Source organism: Zootoca vivipara, chromosome 1, assembly GCF_963506605.1.
Source record: "Zootoca vivipara chromosome 1, rZooViv1.1, whole genome shotgun sequence".
NCBI classification, from domain to species: Eukaryota; Metazoa; Chordata; class Lepidosauria; order Squamata; family Lacertidae; genus Zootoca; species Zootoca vivipara.
In genome coordinates, this window is record NC_083276.1 from 33,456,634 (window position 1) to 33,473,838 (window position 17,205).

The 17,205-nt window shown below is 42.1% G+C and overlaps 1 protein-coding gene across 2 annotated transcripts in view; it reads left to right on the forward strand.

Annotated features, from left to right (window-relative positions):
• EGLN3 (egl-9 family hypoxia inducible factor 3) overlaps nt 1-15,353 on the forward strand; it is a 38,663-nt gene extending 23,310 nt beyond the window's left edge. For both annotated transcript variants that reach the window (XM_060272974.1, XM_035109587.2), the window contains exons 2-5: nt 4,446-4,565; nt 7,389-7,525; nt 10,202-10,275; nt 11,709-15,353. In XM_060272974.1, the coding sequence (XP_060128957.1) occupies nt 4,446-4,565; nt 7,389-7,525; nt 10,202-10,275; nt 11,709-11,746 (369 nt within the window). In that variant the 3' untranslated portion in view covers nt 11,747-15,353. The remainder of the gene's footprint in view (nt 1-4,445; nt 4,566-7,388; nt 7,526-10,201; nt 10,276-11,708) is intronic.
• Nucleotides 15,354-17,205: the final 1,852 nt, after the last annotated feature.

Here is a 17,205-nt window from a genome sequence, read left to right on the forward strand (position 1 = left end):
TGGTTCACTTTGAATGCACCTGTCATCTGTTGGGGGAAGTGAACTTGAGGCCCTCCTCCGATGCGTAATCAGCACAGCCAAGGTTTAGAGTGCCAAACATCTGTTCAGCTAGCAACCTATGCAGAAACATGTGAACTGGATTTATTATTAACCTATAATTGCTGGTGATCTTATCTTGCTTTTGATGAAAAGCAACATACTGGCTCTTCCATGTTGCAAAACATCCAGTGTTTGTTTTTATGTATATGCGTCTAGAACAAATAAAGCAAGGCATCCGCTACCAATTAATTGCCAATATCTTTTTTATTTATTTTGCTTTCCTGTCTGTGTTGCAAGCATTCTTTGATGAATTTCAACCAGAATTGGAGAGAGAGGCTCTTGTAACTCAACCACCAATTGAGTTTTTATGTGGCGGGGACGAAAGGAAGGATGGAAGAGATATTTTGCCTGCTGTTTCCTTTCTTGTATTCTAAATCTGAGGGTTTAGAAGGTGAATCCAATAATATCTCTCTGGGCAGGACTGTATGAAGTATCATTGAACGGACATGGCACAATGCCACGATCTTTTCCTTTGTATAGCCAGTGAGCTGTATGCTGCCATATATTGGCCCAAGGTATCCAATGGTACATATATTAATTTATTCATATTTTCACCAATCAGTACAAGCAGATGAAAACCACTGGGTAAGACAGCAAACCTACTGTTACCAAACTACTGGCAACAAGTCTTCCTATCCACAAATCTATATTATCTAGTGAGAGAATATTTGTGGTAATGTTTTGGATGGAAATGTTACATGTTTGAAGAAGATAGAGAATATATATCAAGTTGCCTTACGCCAGGTCAGGCTAATTGTATACCAGCTAAGTTTTATCTATCCTGACTGGCAGTGACTCTTTAGAGGCATTGGCAGAGGCCTTTCACATCACCTGCCACCTCAGTCTTTTAACTGCAGATGCAAGGGATATCATAGAATCATAGAGTTGGAAGGTGTCCCAAGGGTCATCCAGCCCAACCCCCTGCAATGCAGGAATTTCAACTAGAGCATCCATGACAGATGGCCATCCAAACTCTGCTTAAAAACCTCCTAGGAAGGAGAGTCCACCACCTCTCATGGGAGTCTGTCCCACTGTCAAACAGCTTGTACTGTCAGAAAGCTCTTCCCGATGTTTAGTCCGAATCTTCTTTCTTGTAACTTGAAGCCATTAGTTCGAGTCCTACACTCCATAGCAGGAGAAAACAAGCTTATTCCACCTTCCATATGGTAGCTCTTAAGATATCCTGTCTCCCCTCAGTCTCCAGTTCCTTCAACCGTTCCTCATATGGCTAGGTTTCCAAACCCTTGATCATCTTGGTTGCCCTCCTTTGCACACATTCCAGCTTGTCAATATCCTTCTTAAATGGTGGCACCCTGAACTGGACACAGTATTCCAGGTGTGGTCTGACTGAGGCAGAATAGAGCAGAACTATAGAACCTGGGAGCATCTTCTTCCACTGAGCTATGGTTACTCCCATTGCATCTTAATTCAAAGCTCCCTCACCAGGTTGTGGCACCGCCTGCCCCTGACCCAGGGGCTTCCAGGTAAGCAGCAGTGCCCATTCCTCCACAAAGAGGTGAGGTGAGAATTTCTCCTTGTAACTATGGACACCTGTCTCTCCAGATTAGGAAACTCCTGGCCTCCAGCAAGTGGTGGTAATTAAGATACTGTAATCAGGAATGACTGCCTCCGGCCTCCGATATTGCTCTAGTTGTAAAAGCAGACCGAATGAGTACGTGTCGCGAAGAACCACCTTTTCCTGCCCACCTGGAACGTAGCATGCATTCTCCCTTGTTGTCTTCAGTTGCACTTTATGGTTCCTGTGGGTGTTTCAAATTTGTTGGTCTGGTAAAGTAAACAAAATGAGGACTAACTATGTACTGAAAATATTCAGAACAACAACAACAAGAAGAGTTTGGATTTGATATCCCGCTTTATCACTACCCGAAGGAGTCTCAAAGCGGCTAACATTCTCCTTTCCCTTCCTCCCCCACAACAAACACTCTGTGAGGTGTGTGGGGCTGAGACACTTCAGAGAAGTGTGAGTAGCCCAAGGTCACCCAGCAGCTAGCTGCATGTGGAGGAGCGGAGACGCGAACCCGGTTCCCCAGATTACGAGTCTACCGCTCTTAACCACTACACCACACTGGCTCTCGTAATACAGTATGTTTTGGCCAGTTCTGCAGCTCAGTCTCAGACAGCAGACACATATACCATGTCGGCGCAGTCTGATAGATTTGGAAAGCTCAGCAAAAGAGCCGAGAGCGACCTCAGGCTGTGGAGTTTTGCTCCCTTCAAGGCGTTTAGATATAAAGCATCCTGAAAGAAGGAAACTTGAGCACTTTAAAAGAAAATGAGAGTATACGAGGAAACAGTATGTGATTATGGTACCTGAAATAAGTGGCTATGGGGAAGCATTTGGAAATGCTCCTTCGGATAAGGGACATATGGCAAACTCGGGGGCAGATAATGAAAATGGAGATAATCTTTGGAGCATCGGCATTACAGCTTGTTTCCCCACAAGAAAACATGGCCTGTTGTTATCCACACCTGGCCAACTCTCAGTCCTATACTCTGAAACCACACCCTGAAAGTGAGCTATGCAAGTGCTTCTGCACACCTGCCATTCATTTCAATGGGATTAGCTCAGGAGAACTTCCTAGTGGATTGTGTCGTCCGAAAATAACTTGAATAATTTAGGGCTGAGAACTAGACATTACACAGAAATATATACAGTGGTACCTCTACTTACGAATAACTCTACTTACGAATTTTTCTACTTACGAATGGAGCTCCGTCCGCCATCTTGGATGCGGTTTACTTACGAATTTTTAGATAGGGTTGCTTCAACTTACGATTTTTTTCTCCCAGTGCATTTCTATGGGATTCGACTTACAATTTTTTTCGACTTACAAATGTGTGTTCAGAATGCATTAAATTCGTAAGTAGAGGTACCACTGTATACTAAACCAGGCGTCGGCAACGCCTTCTGCCCGTGGGTTGGAGGATTCCCATGGACTGTCGTCTTGTGGGCCGGACATGGGCCGCACAGGCACAGAAACAATTTCCGGTGCCGCACTGCCCATGTCCCAAACACTGGAAATGGCTTCTGTGCATGTCAGCGGCTGCGCAGAAGCGATTTCCGGTGCTGGCTGCCCATTTCCAAAATGTCCGCAGCGCCAGAAATCGCTTCTGCAGCTGCGTAGACGCGATTTCCTGCGCTGCTCGGCAAGTCCCCGCGCCGCGCTGCGCTGGTTTACCGCAGGGTACGGGGGGCTTGCTGAGCGGCCGGCTCGGTTCACAGGCAGCCTGTGGGCCGGAGGTTGCTGATGCCTGTACTAAACCCTCTAGTTCCTGCTATCACCAGTAAAAGCAGTTTGGAGTAATTTTTGGAGGATAGCGCTCTTGGCAGTTATTAGCCTTGAGGGTGGTGTTCTATCTCCACTGTGGAGGCAGCCTCCCTCTGACTTGCTGGAAATCTCTAGTGGGGAGAGTACTGTTGGACATGGGTCCTGCTGTTGGGCTTCCCATAGGCATCTAGTTAGCCATTGTGAGAACAAGCATTTTCATGGAATGTCTAGTTGGCCCCTTGAACCCTAGCACTGCAGCACCAGAATGGACTAGAAAGTGACCATACACCAACAACCTGGACTTACATGGTGCTTGTTCAAATTTCAGGTGGGGTGGGTGTGCATGTGCAGACAAGGCAACTTCATGCAAGATTGCCTACACTAATGCTACAGAATTTTTAAAATGTATTTTTAAGTTCTCTGCCGGCACTTATTGACTGTTCCTCAGTTTCACCTGATTCTATTCTCCAGCTTAAAATTATTAACGAATCAGTTGAAATGAGAATGATTTTCACATTCTTCACCCAGGAGCATTGCTTCTTAAGATCATCGATTTTACAGGAGAATGGGGTGTGTGTGTGAATAATCTTGTTAGCACCTACAGAAATCAGTCTGTGGTCAGCGGGTGAAAAGCTTAGCATTGTACTTTGGGTCATGGCAAATAGAAAGTTTAGTGGAAACATTTGGGGGGGTTGTTTATTTTATTTTTTAAAAAATCTGTACTTAATTCTATTGGTATCTGCAAATATTTTATCCATTTCTCTTCTACATTATTCCTTTATTGCCATTTTATCTTGCTCATATTGGTTTTCCCGTCTCAGTTTGGTATCCTCTTGATTTCAGCTTGTGTTACGTGCTTGGCTTGCTTCTGTGTCAATTATCATTGATTCCCGGGGTGGGGGTATGTTTCTCTCAACAGTTTTATCGTGAGCGTTCTATTGATGTTTGCTGTTTATGCATTTCACGTATTTTCGTCAGAAAAACAAACAAACAATAAAACATCCATTAAGAAAAATCTAACCAGTGTTCATTCTCTTTGCATTTCATCACTTTTAGGCAATGGTAGCCTGCTACCCTGGAAATGGAACTGGCTATGTGCGTCATGTAGACAATCCCAATGGCGATGGGCGCTGTATCACCTGTATTTACTACCTGAACAAGAACTGGGATTCAAAGGTAGGAAGACGGTGATATTTTGAGATGCACTCAAAGCTTGCCTTCTGCATTGTACTGCTTTATTCCTCTTTAGTACTGTATTGAACTGTGTAGAATGTCTTCAGCCAGGAGTATCAGGTGAGATGCACAGTGCGGTGGACAGCATTTTTGTTGCCAGGTGGATTCTGTGGCACAACTTAAGTGCTCTGACATCGCTGACACACTACTCCACCCCACCTCAGAATGTGGCAGTGATGCCAGCTGCGATGCTTCCCCTGGCCATCCGCTCCTGGCCTAAGTCAGACTTCCCCAATCTAGCGCATCCAGGTATTTCAGATGACAACTTCTCTCAGCCTCATCTGGCACACCTAATGGGGAGTTGTAGTCAAAAACACCAGGAGGGCACTAGGTTGGGAAGCAACTGAACCATAACACCATTTTGTTACTGGATACATAACCACTGTTTACAGTGAGTACATGGAAAACGTGAAGCTAAAATTCATTTCCTTGTTGCATTATTTTTATTTCCATTTGACACACAATTTTTGGAAGGCAAGTAGTTATTTGGAGGTTCTGGGCTGAGGGTTTAAAGAGATGGATAATGAAGCTTTTAGCCTGATGAAAACAAAGCAACACCGCAAAGAAACAAATGTGCTCTTGGCAGCTGAAGCAGATTACATAAAGGATGTTTTGTAGTCCTCTCGTCCTTTGAACTATCCCTCCCTCCCATGAAACAACCTTTAAAGAATGCTAAAGGAACAATTGTGCTTATGAGGGATTTTTTTGTCTTGCGTTATGCAGAAGGAGGTTGTGCAAACTTGTATTTTTTCAATATCGGGTAAGCCTCGCCCTCCCATGCCTTAGCCTAAACCTCATAAATAGCAGTGTATTTGCTAACATACCTGTTCAGGGCTTGGAAGCAGTTTGCCATGATGTACCTGAAGAGAAATGCATTGACATTGTGTCCTTAGGATCTGTCAAAAACATCAATTTTCAAAGCCCTGAATCCGGGGGGGGGGAAATGTCTTCTATAGTCAACAGCAGTGCCCAGCCCTCATGACTGCCAAGGAAATATTGACAGAATGGCTCAGCTTGCACATCATGGTAAAACATTGGTCTCTTCTATGCTCTTGTCCTGGGAAGAAGCAAAGCACAATCTCTGGCTTAGTTTTGCAGCTGAACTGAGGATTGTGGTTTGTTTGCTGTAAAACTCCAGCTCAGTAATCCAAGAACAAAGTCAACTACTGATTGTGGTTTCTTGGGAACAAAACAAGCCATGATCCCTGATTCGGACATAACACAAAACCAGGTATTCATGGCTTCAAGGAGCGAAATAGACCATAAAGGTGCGATCGTGGTAAACCATTGATGTGCAAACCAAGCCAGTAAGATCCCAAACCCTCTGAGTAGAAGAACACAGACTACATTTTCTTAGGACTCTTTTCTGCTTAGAGTTTTGTTTAAATATAAGTACTATATAAATTGCCCGAGCGAGTGAAATGAGTTGCTGCCTCCTGGGGGACTCATTATAACTTGCAAGCTGCCATATTATTAGGACCAATTCCCTAAAATGGTGTGGTTTTTTTTAAGTATACACAGAAGTGTCTACAAGTGGCAAACACAAACATCGTATCTGTAGCTCATCAGGAGCTATAATTGGCTGCAATCCCCTATTGAAATGTGACAACCTGGACTTATTCTGGCAGCTCATAGGTAGCTGGAAAATGCTTCTAAACTCCTCCATGTGTTAAAAGGCTTTAAGGCGGCACAGGTAGCTGCTGCCTCTCCACTTGGTTGGCTGGCAGATTGTGGGACCAGAGACGGCTTTGATGTCTGCGTGGTTAGACTCTTCATCCAAGTGTTGGCATTTCCCAGGAGGAAAATGTACCTGCCGTTTCCATTGATGCTTCCCACGCTCCTTGTGAAGTAAATCTCTCAACCAAAGTGACAGTCCTGTGGGTGTGCCCCATGGCTTACAGTTGGGCTGTTGTGTAAGTGCCAGTAACAAGCCTGAGAGCAATAAATAAACGGAGAAAAGTGGGGTAAATAAAGCCCCCGGGTTTAGCGTACCAGAGACAAAACAGTGAGGAAACTCTTGCCCCATCTGTGCTATACATTTAAAGCCGTGTCATATCACTTCAAACAGCCATGGCTCCCCCCCGGAGAATCCTGGGAACTGTACTTTGTTAAGGGTGCTGAGAGTTGTTAAGAGATGTTGCTTCCCCTCAGAGATCTACAGTTATCAGAGTGGTTTTGCAACCAATCTCTCTTCTCAGGGAACTCTGTGAATTGTTGCTCTGTGAGGGTCATAGGAGCCTCCTTGGCACTTTTAACAAACTACAGTCCCCATGATTCTCATGGAGATTTTACTTTTACAGCAGAGTGTCCCATGTGGAAGTTTACGGGGAGGGGTGGGATCCGAAGAGAAACAACCATATATGCAAGTGTACACTTTGAAGTATTATCAAGATTCATGCCTAGCTTGCAAGTTACAACGAACCCGACAGGAGGTAGCAACCTTTTTAAAAAGAAAAAAGAAAAAAGAAAAGAAAAGCCAAACAACTCCACAAATGATAAGACAAGCATTCTATAAAAAAGAATGAATGAATAAAGCTGTTTCTTTTCTATCAAGTCCCTAAACAGAGGTATACTTCTGTATTTATCCTGTTGACAGTCAGTCATCATTCCTAAGCCCATTAACGGTGGTTCTCCTCCCAGTAATATTTTTCCTTTTACTTTACATTAAATCTCCCCTTCAGTTTCTCAAACACTTATGATTCACAACCATACCTTAAATTTTCTTAAGTTTAAAAATGAATGCTCTCTCTCTCTCTCTCTCTCAAGCTACATGGGGGAATTCTACGAATATTCCCGGAGGGCAAGTCCTACGTAGCAGACGTTGAACCTCTTTTCGACAGATTACTTTTTTTCTGGTCAGATCGAAGGAACCCACATGAAGTGCAGCCCTCCTATGCAACAAGGTAAAGAAGATGTGTGAGGTTTTTTTTAAAAGCAAAACTGAACAACAACAACCATTGGATGATACCCAGTTGTGGCATCTGTGAGTGGAATGGACTTCAATTCTGGCACCTAGGCTACTCCTGCCTCTCCCCCCCTGCAGTTTCCTGTGTGCTCCCCAAATCTGCCAAGGAGGATTGAGGACCCTCCAGAGCAGATTTGGACACAACGTGGAAGAGGAGGAATAGGAAGAGAACATTTGCTCATGTGGCAGTGGATTCCATCCATGGATATTCTGCATTTTTATGTCCTTGCTCCCAAGATAGACAGCAATTGATTGGTTTTCGTTGTTGGGTGGGTGCTCTGTTGATACTGAATTGGTTGCCCCACTGTGTTGATTTTATGACTGAATTGTGGTTTTGTTTATTTTGAATATTGTTTTAATTGTGTATTCTTTTGCACGTCACCTAGAGAAACATGGTTATTCAAGTAATAAATAGTAAATGGGTTCATCTAATGAGTCATCAGAGGAAGCCCCTGCATAAGGACTTCCTCTTGCACAACAGGGTTTCTCCCCTTCTCTCCCCTCCCACCTGCAGATGGGTTCAGGCCAGGAGGAGAAGAGGAATCATTCTATCTGGCAAGCCAAAATGCTTGCCCTAACACAACAATGCCTTAGTGCAACACTGAACTCCTCCCAGTGGGTCCAGTGTGGTAGGCTACATTTATTTACATGCAGAAGACCATCTCCAGGCATCTCTAGTTAAATGATGTAAAGTAGCAGATCTCAGAAGGACCTTTCTTGCACTGCCTTAGACATGGAAAGTTGCTTCCACTCAGGCTAGAGGAAACTCTGCTATATGGACCAATATTCTGACTTAGCCACTAAAGCTGAATTTTGCTGAAGAAATTAGCCGGGACAAAAATCTGTATCATTTGCTTGCTTGTTTATTACTAAGAGCATTTATATGTCACTCTACAATCCAAATTCTCTGGGTGGCATACAGTAAATGAGTGTACAAACAACTTAAATACAATATAAAACATAAGATCATTAAATCAAAAGCAACATAAATTTAAAAAAGAAAAAAATCCAGCAGAAACCCAAAATTAAAATAGATTTTTTTAAAAAAACAAACAAACTGATAGGATTATAACTATGAGTTATTTAAAAACCATCAAGAAACTGTCTTATGAACTATCATAAACACAGTTTTGATTCACTATCTTTATTTTTCACCATTGCTTCTTCTAATGCCATATTTTATGTTTGTGAGGAAATGACTTATGATTTTTCACATTTAGAGTAAATAAAAGCCCTGAATTATGGAAATTTGCTTATGCATGGTTTTGTGTAAAGCACTATGCAAATTAATGTTGACCTCTTGGCTCAACATATGATTCCTATTGTGCTTCTAGATGTTGAACATGTTGTCCAACCCTGTACAAAAAAGTACCTCCAGCTGGCAGATTTTTCTAACCCACCTAGGGCTGGTGCATGTAAACAAGCACTTCTTTCAAAACAACCCCATAAAGGTTGAGGTATATAGCAAATGGTTTGTTGGCAGTGGCTTTCCATGTAAATCCTGGCTTGGAGGATTGAGATCTAATTTTAATGAGCCAAAATAAGCACAAACTTCAGGCACCTGCATACACCTGTTTTGCTCCCCACTTTGCACAAACAAACAAACAAACAAAGCAGGAACCACACTTTGCTATAGCTTCTGTTTCTGCCCAAATCAGGAAACACTGGTTAATAGCTTTTATACAAGCCAAGATCTGGAAGCCAACTTTAGACCATATGACTACATAGTCTAGCTTGTTTGGAAGCTATCAACCATAGTTTCCTGGTTGAGACATAAAAGGAAACTATGGCTAGCTGTGGTCCCTGGCTCATTTCATCACTGGTGCAAAAGGAAAGGCGAAGTGGCTGCACCTGGTTGTCTGAAGCTCCTGCCTATCTTGGCTTAATAGTTTCAAGGCAGCCTATGAAAAGTGTTTATGTTGCTGATTTGAACCTTTGTCTGCCACCACTATTTCCCACATCCCTTTGCACTGTTTATGCTGCTGCCCCCATGATTGCTCTCACTCTGATCTGGGCATGTGTAAAATATTTTTGTTCATGTGGTTTTTTCTGATGACATTTTTACCTTAGTGACACCTGGTGATGTTTGCTTAGACCAGTGTTTCCCAACCTTGTGCCTCCAGATGTTTTGGGACTACGACTCCCATCATCCCTAGCTAGCAAGACCAGTGGTCAGGAATGATGGGAATTGTAATCCGAAAACAGCTGGAGGCACAAGGTTGGGAAACACTGGCTTAGACAATGTACTAGGTAGCTATAGTCAATTATTTTCATGTTTCATAATATTGCCATACAGAACCCAGGTTACCTGCTGTATGCTGTGTTAATCTCTAGATGTGTCTATAACCGGATGGAGATGAAGGCATAAAAAACAGCTAAATTTGCCTGCCTATTTATATTTGTGTGCCTTGCATGCAAATGAACAGAGTTGTGATGTGCATGCCTAGACTGTCACCTACTGACCAATTTGGCTGCTTATTAATGTATTTCAAACATTGAAATGAATCACAGTTTCTGTATTATTTATTTATTTATTTATTTGAGAGAAAAGTGTAGTTTTCTCCTCTCTCAGGGTAGCATTTAGAGACTTAAATCAATTTCCTCTCCTTTACAGGTATGCCATGACTGTGTGGTATTTTGATGCTGACGAAAGAGCAGAAGCCAAAAAGAAATTCAGGAATTTAGTTGGTATGTTCATTTATTTACGACCTCATCAAATATGCCACCCATCATATTGTGATATTACAAGCTCCCTGGAATTAATTACATGGAGCTCACCTTAGGCCTGATCCAGGAATTCAATTCCTATGTGAAAATAGGTTTCTGCTGGAAGATATACTATATAGTATGCAGCAGTCTGCCTGCATTCCACAATTTGGACAATCCATTCAGAGTATTTATCCCCCATGGAAGCTTCTCTGAAACCGTTGCATCTTCAGAATGAGCAGTATGCTCACAATCTTCGACCGTGCCTGCCTTTCCCTTGATTGGCCACTGGGCTTTAAATCAGATAATATCAGTTCTTTATAAGTGAGCTCCAAAATGTGTAATGGCCCAGTTCACACGTCACACCGGTCCATAGTTTAGAACAAACTATGGTTTAGTGTGAGCAGGCAGTATGTGGCTCATGCCTTGCTCCTGCTGCCACAGCTAGAACACACAGAGTTTGGCTTGTCATGTTGCCTGAACTGGGGGTTGTTGGTTTGTTTCCTCCAAACAAGCCATGAGTGGAAAGCCAAGAAAACTTGGTTACCACTTGTGGTTTGTTTGGAGAAAACAACCCGTGAGCCAAGTTCAGATGACACCAACCAAACTCTGGTTTGTTTCCTCTCTAGCAAGGCAGGAGTATGGGAAGGAATGACTCTGGTATGTTTGAGCAAGGTGCACCAGGATGCCACTCCTTCACTTTAAACCAGGCACCCCCAAACTGTGGCCCTCCAGATGTTTTGGCCTGCAACTCCCATGACCCCTAGCTAAGAGGACCCAGTGGTCAGGGATGATGAGAATTGTAGTCCAAAACATCTGGAGGGCCAAAGTTTGGGGATGCCTGCTTTGAACCATAGTTTGTTTTAAAATATGGCTTGATACAATGTGGGAACCGGACCAAGATAAGGAAAGCGTAGCTGCTGCTGCTGCTGTTCTTAATGATGTGATTGCATTGTGCCAATGACGCGGAGGGTGGGTAGGAAAATTTGAACCACAATGACATCACATCACAAATCATCTTATAATGAAACATTTGCTGTGTAGGTAGGAAAGAGATGCAGAGAGGTGGCAACCATACGTTCCCCAAAACATTTAGTTTCAGCCTACTCGGATTTCTCTGAAGTTCTCATTGCAGATTTAGCATTTGAGAGATCTTTTTTTATATATAGAAAAAAAAAGTACAGTTGTGATGAGCAGCAAGACCAGGGTTTGGTTTTCAAGCATGTGGTGGTGTAGTTAGACCACGAAAACCTGGGTTCAGATTCCTGCTACTACAAACCCAAACAGTAAGAATATTGCCGTTTTCTCTAGGAAAGATATATACTGGTAAACTCACATATTCAGTATGAGTACTGTGTAGGCCTGCCTCAACATGTATTCTGGCATTTAATCATATATTTGATCTTTCATTGTAGATGCAGGGAAGACAGAAGCAGTTCTCAACGAAGACTGAACAGAGGGATACCCAACGTAATTCCCTTTAATGATGATTTTGGGACTGTTTTGCAAGCAATAAGATCCAAAGATGTGGTCTGTTTCTGGTGATTACTGGACTCTCTTCTTGCAGAAATGCACTACTTTTTTGGGCACTGTCTAGCATTTGCATATTACAGTGATGGTACTCCTGGCAGCTTCCTACCACATCCATTTGGCATAAAGCACCCCTGTTTTCTACCTGCCTTTTCAGCGAAGAACGCCTCCAGGTGTGTTTTTTTTTTAGAAGGTGAAGAATATCACCAAGCCTCATGCTAATGACAAGACCAAGTTGGCAATACTGGTAATAAAGATCCTAAGCATTCGAAACTGTTGGGGAAACCTGAGCCTTGATTTGCACTTTATGTACGTTTTTCTAGTTCAATGGGAAGGATCCCTCTCTGGCAGACTGCAGATGGACAGCAACAGAAGCAATCAAGGATGCAAAACGGAACTACAGTACACGTCTGTCAGGAGCCAACTTCATTATGTTCAACGTGGGGCCTTTGATGGGCCGCCTTGTCACTTTGCTGCACAGGCTATTACCAGCCTATATTGTTGATTCCCCCCTAAAAGGATAACCCTCCCACTTCCCATAAAATTGCCTGGATTTTATTCATGTTGCTAAAGCCAAGCAGCAGCAGGAGCGTTCCATTGCTCTGCCTTTTAGAGCCCCAGGACAGAGGTGGAAGCAGTTGAGCAGCTGTCCACTGTTTCCTTTTTCCCTCTTCTTTTCTGAAGTATGAATGATCTATATATACACATTTTACGAAGCAGCCAGCTCCACCTCCTACCCAAATTTGTAAACCTTTTTTAAATTAAAAAAAATGATGATAAACTGAATGCATGTATGCCAAGAATTCACCTAGTCAAGCTTTATTTTTAAACTTTTAAAACTGATCTTCCACCTGCCACAGTTTGAATGATGGAAATGTAACTCTGTCTGTTTCTTTTGACCTGGCAATTGCACGGCAGGATAGCTGTGGTCAGATACAGAATGCCATCCTGAGTCACTTTACATCTCTGATTTAATTTCTCCTCTGACATTAATGGAGCTCAGATTGTACAGTTGAATCTCAAACCTAATTTCTGTTGTTTGTGAGTCTATGAGAAAGTGTGTTCAATACTTCAACCTTCACAGCTCAGTCCTAAAATTTGTTGTGCCAGCAAAAAGTGTCAGATGGGGCGTACAATACTGTCTGTACCTACGCAATATCATAGCACATTACCTTGCTGGCAGGCAAGCTATAAAAACGTTTTGGACTAGGGTTCATAGTCTCTGTGGTGCCAAGTCATATCCCCACTGCAGGTCAGACGTTTGTGTATTTTTATTTCAGGGTATGTGTGATTTTTGTGGGGAGAAATTACTTGGTCCCAGGTTTTAGATTACTGCAGGAAAATATTTCCTTCCTGCATTTGAGCCATGAATTGTGCTGAGGCAGGATTAGTAATTACCAAGCACAAGTTTTCTTATCCTAGTTTCACTTTTTTAAAGGAGAGAGAAAAGGAAACTTTTTTATTCTCAGTAGCAGAAACCTAGACATTCAGCACTTACCATAGATCATGCTTAGGATGGGAGCAATACAATGGTTATTTCCCTCAAAATAGTATTATTTTCACCAAAGTACCGTATGTAACACAAACAACATATAAGTATATGAGTATCGTTTCACTGATACCTATTGCAATGATGTGAACCTTGCTTTGTTCTTCCATATGTATATATTTTCTTCCATGTTCCATATATTTCCACAAACTTAATTGACACAGGCAGTTTGCTTTTTTCTTGTTCATACAAACCAACATTTTCTTCAGTGGTTTCATTTTGTGCTATTACTCTTTATACATTATCATATTCCCAGACAAGCACAATGCTTTCCCAGAGCTAAAGCCCATGAACAAGACTAATATTTAAGCATTGCTTAGTCTTAGCAATAAATATTAGTGATAAATATTAAGCCACTTAACAACACAGCATGTAAAGACAATATATTTCATAGCAAATTAACAGTTGCTTCTTTAAGGGGAAAAAAGACTTTCTTGCTGCCATATTTGAGTCTGAATTTTAAGATGCTTCTGAACAATTCCACCTCCTCAGGTTCCTGTGTGATCAAGATGGTTTTATGCATTTTGGTGGGATTGTTGTGTGACTTCAACACAAAGAGCCTGCTTAATTTCAGAAAGAATTGATCAGCTCAAATTAGACTTTAATAGATAAAGCATAGAAGCTGATTCATCCCATCTGTGCTAGTGAGTGATAAAACCTCCTCCTTCACAGATAACATAAATAGCTCACATCAGGAACTATATTACCACACTCTTTTATAAAGCTACTGTCCTCACCACTCATAGATAAGTAACAGCCTGCGTGCTCATCTTTCTTAACTCCTAAGTATCTAAAAACTTGAAAATGCAGGAGTACTCAGAACTATGGTTGTAAGCGTGGTAAAGTATTTGAATGTTTTAGTGATGTTATATTTATGCAAAATTATGGGTGAACTGTTTTGAATGGTTCTGAATTCCATTTCTGCAAACAGTCAATAAGTGGTCTATTAAGAGATGGTGGCAGCATATCAATGAAATAATTGGATCAAGCTAAAAAGTATTGATTGTTGAGTTTTATATGAGTGAAATATTCACTGCTGGTGTCACAACCAAACGGCTCCAATTGGACATGGGAACTGGAAGGGGTGTGAAATAATTCCAGTGCCTTTAGTAATAATGGAGTATGATTACTAGACATTTGAATTTCACCTCAGATGCTCTTACCTGAGGTCAAATACTGCAATTCTGCATTGCGTGGAGTGACAGGATAATACTCCCTATATGAAAACATGGTGTGTGCACCATTAAGAGCACATGATTGCAGCCTTCATTGATTAGTCTAATGGTTGACTCAATTAAAAGCATGCAGCCCAATAATTACCTTTTCAAATCTGTTTCCTTTGCACATCAAACACACCAGGCAAAGTTGCTGTTCAAAGCAATTGTGTTTGCTGTGGAATAAACATTGGGCAAAAATGCCAACTGTCTTTTTTTTTATTAAAAAAACACCTATTCCTATGAATAGGCTATTTGTATTTTTAAACCTGGATGCCCATTTGTAGACTTCCTGTGCCTAAAGACTTGTGGTAATCTCATATTCCTCCAGTGTTTCCTTTGCTCCTACGAGGTAGCAACTTCAGGGGAGTGGGGTGGAGAGTCCAGGAATTGTAGCCTTGAATTTGCATCTCATACAAATGTTTTGTTCTGTATCCACTGATTAGGTAATTTTGGTATTTTCATACTAATTGATTTCTAATTTTGCTTGCATGAAAATTGTATCCATTTGCTGGCAAATCTCTCTCTCTCTCTGGTTTTTGCTTTTTACACCTGTGACTCACTCCCCAACAATCTGGGAGTGCATTTTGGACATAACTTTTGCCAGGCTACATGCTGGTCATCGTTGCTGGCAGGTGAGCCGAATACTGAAACATTCTGTGGTATTTTGCTGTTCTCCCCACATTTTGTGTTCATGTTAATTTAAAAAAGAAAAATGTGGAGAAAAGTGTTTCAGGAGTCAATAAACACTGGGTCATACCATCATACTCTGTTCTGACTCAATAATTCATTTCCATATATTCTTATTTTCTACTGAAAAGCCGGAAGCATACCTTGGTTTATTACCCTGCAGATTTTATCAGCGTGTGAAGTCTATCATGAATCGTTGTGGCTGGACTTGAACGCTGAGTCAATAGGGGGCTGCAACAATGATGTAGAATGGAAGGCGAGAGGCCGGGGTGTGTATGTGTGCCAGTTTTTAACGTTGCACAGGGTGCCGCTGGAATTTGAGACTCCAAGGTCTGCCACTGGTCCCATCCTGCCGTTATTAATTCTGTCCAACACATCATCAGGCTCTGGCTCCTTCCATTCTGCATTCAACTACACGTCTCTTTCCTCCATTCAAAAATAAAAATACAAGCCCCACTTCACAGAATCACCGACCTGTAGCATTGGAAGGAGCCATGAGGGTCATTCTAGTCCAACTGCCTGCCATGCAGGAATCTTTCACCCAACATGAGGCTCAAACCCATGACCCTTGGATTAAGAGTCTCATGCTCTACTGACTGAGCTATCCCTTGAACTATTGATTTATGGGCAGTACAATCCAAAAGGGTAGATGAGGCAGTGGAACTACTAAACCCAAGTCCTGGCCTCAGTCGCCCCAGTAGAGATGAAGGTGAGGAAAGGGTTTTCCTTCCTTGGAATTTCCTTGGAAAATTAAATATGCATGTCAGCAATAAGGCCGGCATATTCCTCCCCACCATCTGGTTATGTGTTGGAGGCATAGGAAGGCTTTGGAGCTAGCAGATTCAAAGCCTTTTGCAATTTGTCCACAGAATGCAACCTTTTTTGTCATTCACTGTCAAAGCACTGAAGGTTGGAGGCACAGCTCAGTGAAGAAATCTCCATAGACTGATCTGCTTTGCCCACAAAGAAAGAGATCTACAAAAATCCAGGGGCCCCGGGATCTCCCTAGGGCAATAGGCTTGCACCCTCACAACAACACAAACAAATGCTCCTTGGATGCACTCCTGCTGTTGCTGCAATTTCTGTAATCACTTTGTGCAAATCAGGGGTGTGCCTACACTTTTCTGCGCATCTCCTGTATTTAGCAATGATTGCAAGAGATTGACTGGAGACTGTTCTGAAGCAAAACACTCCCCACTGTAAATATTTGCACTTCCTCAGTATTAAGTGCCGGATTAAGAAATTCTGAATATGCTCAGGGAAGAAGTCCTCTTGGCATTGGGAAAATCTGTGCTTTTCAACATTGATTACCATTTTCCATCCACTCAAGTTTTAAACCAGCTTGGGCATTTTCCATGTAAGCATCTAAGCTTTGGGGCAGCTCTACACATTAAATTGCTTTTAGGTTGTCTTGCCTTGCCTCTTTGTATAGCAAACATCACAGTAGTAAACTGTGGCTTCTTACCTCTTTTCTGGTACTTGCCCCTAAATATTCTCACACCAAAAGTTTGTGGGTGAGAGAAAAACCTCAACACTTATTGAATTCTAGTAAGGCAAGTCTTTTCCCATATATTTAAAAGTCTACGAGATTTCTTCCCCTTTTTATTCAACTGCACCCCAACCCCATGCTCTGACCCTCTCAATTTTATACTGCCCTGCAGAAATTCCAAATACCCATTATTTGAAGCCCTTTCCTGCCCGTTTCCAGGTGTGTCTGAAGCCCACCCAAGTTGATAAAAAATGAAGGTGAGGGTGGAAATATTTCTGTGTCATAACCTTCTTATATTAAGAGGCACACAGTAAGCTTGGAATTTCAGACACAGACAGGAACATAACGTAGCGAGGGAGAGCAATTTAAGGGGGGAAATTGGGGAACTAAGGACATTTAGAACCACCTGTGGTGGGGCAGAGAAGATGAGGGGAATGCTA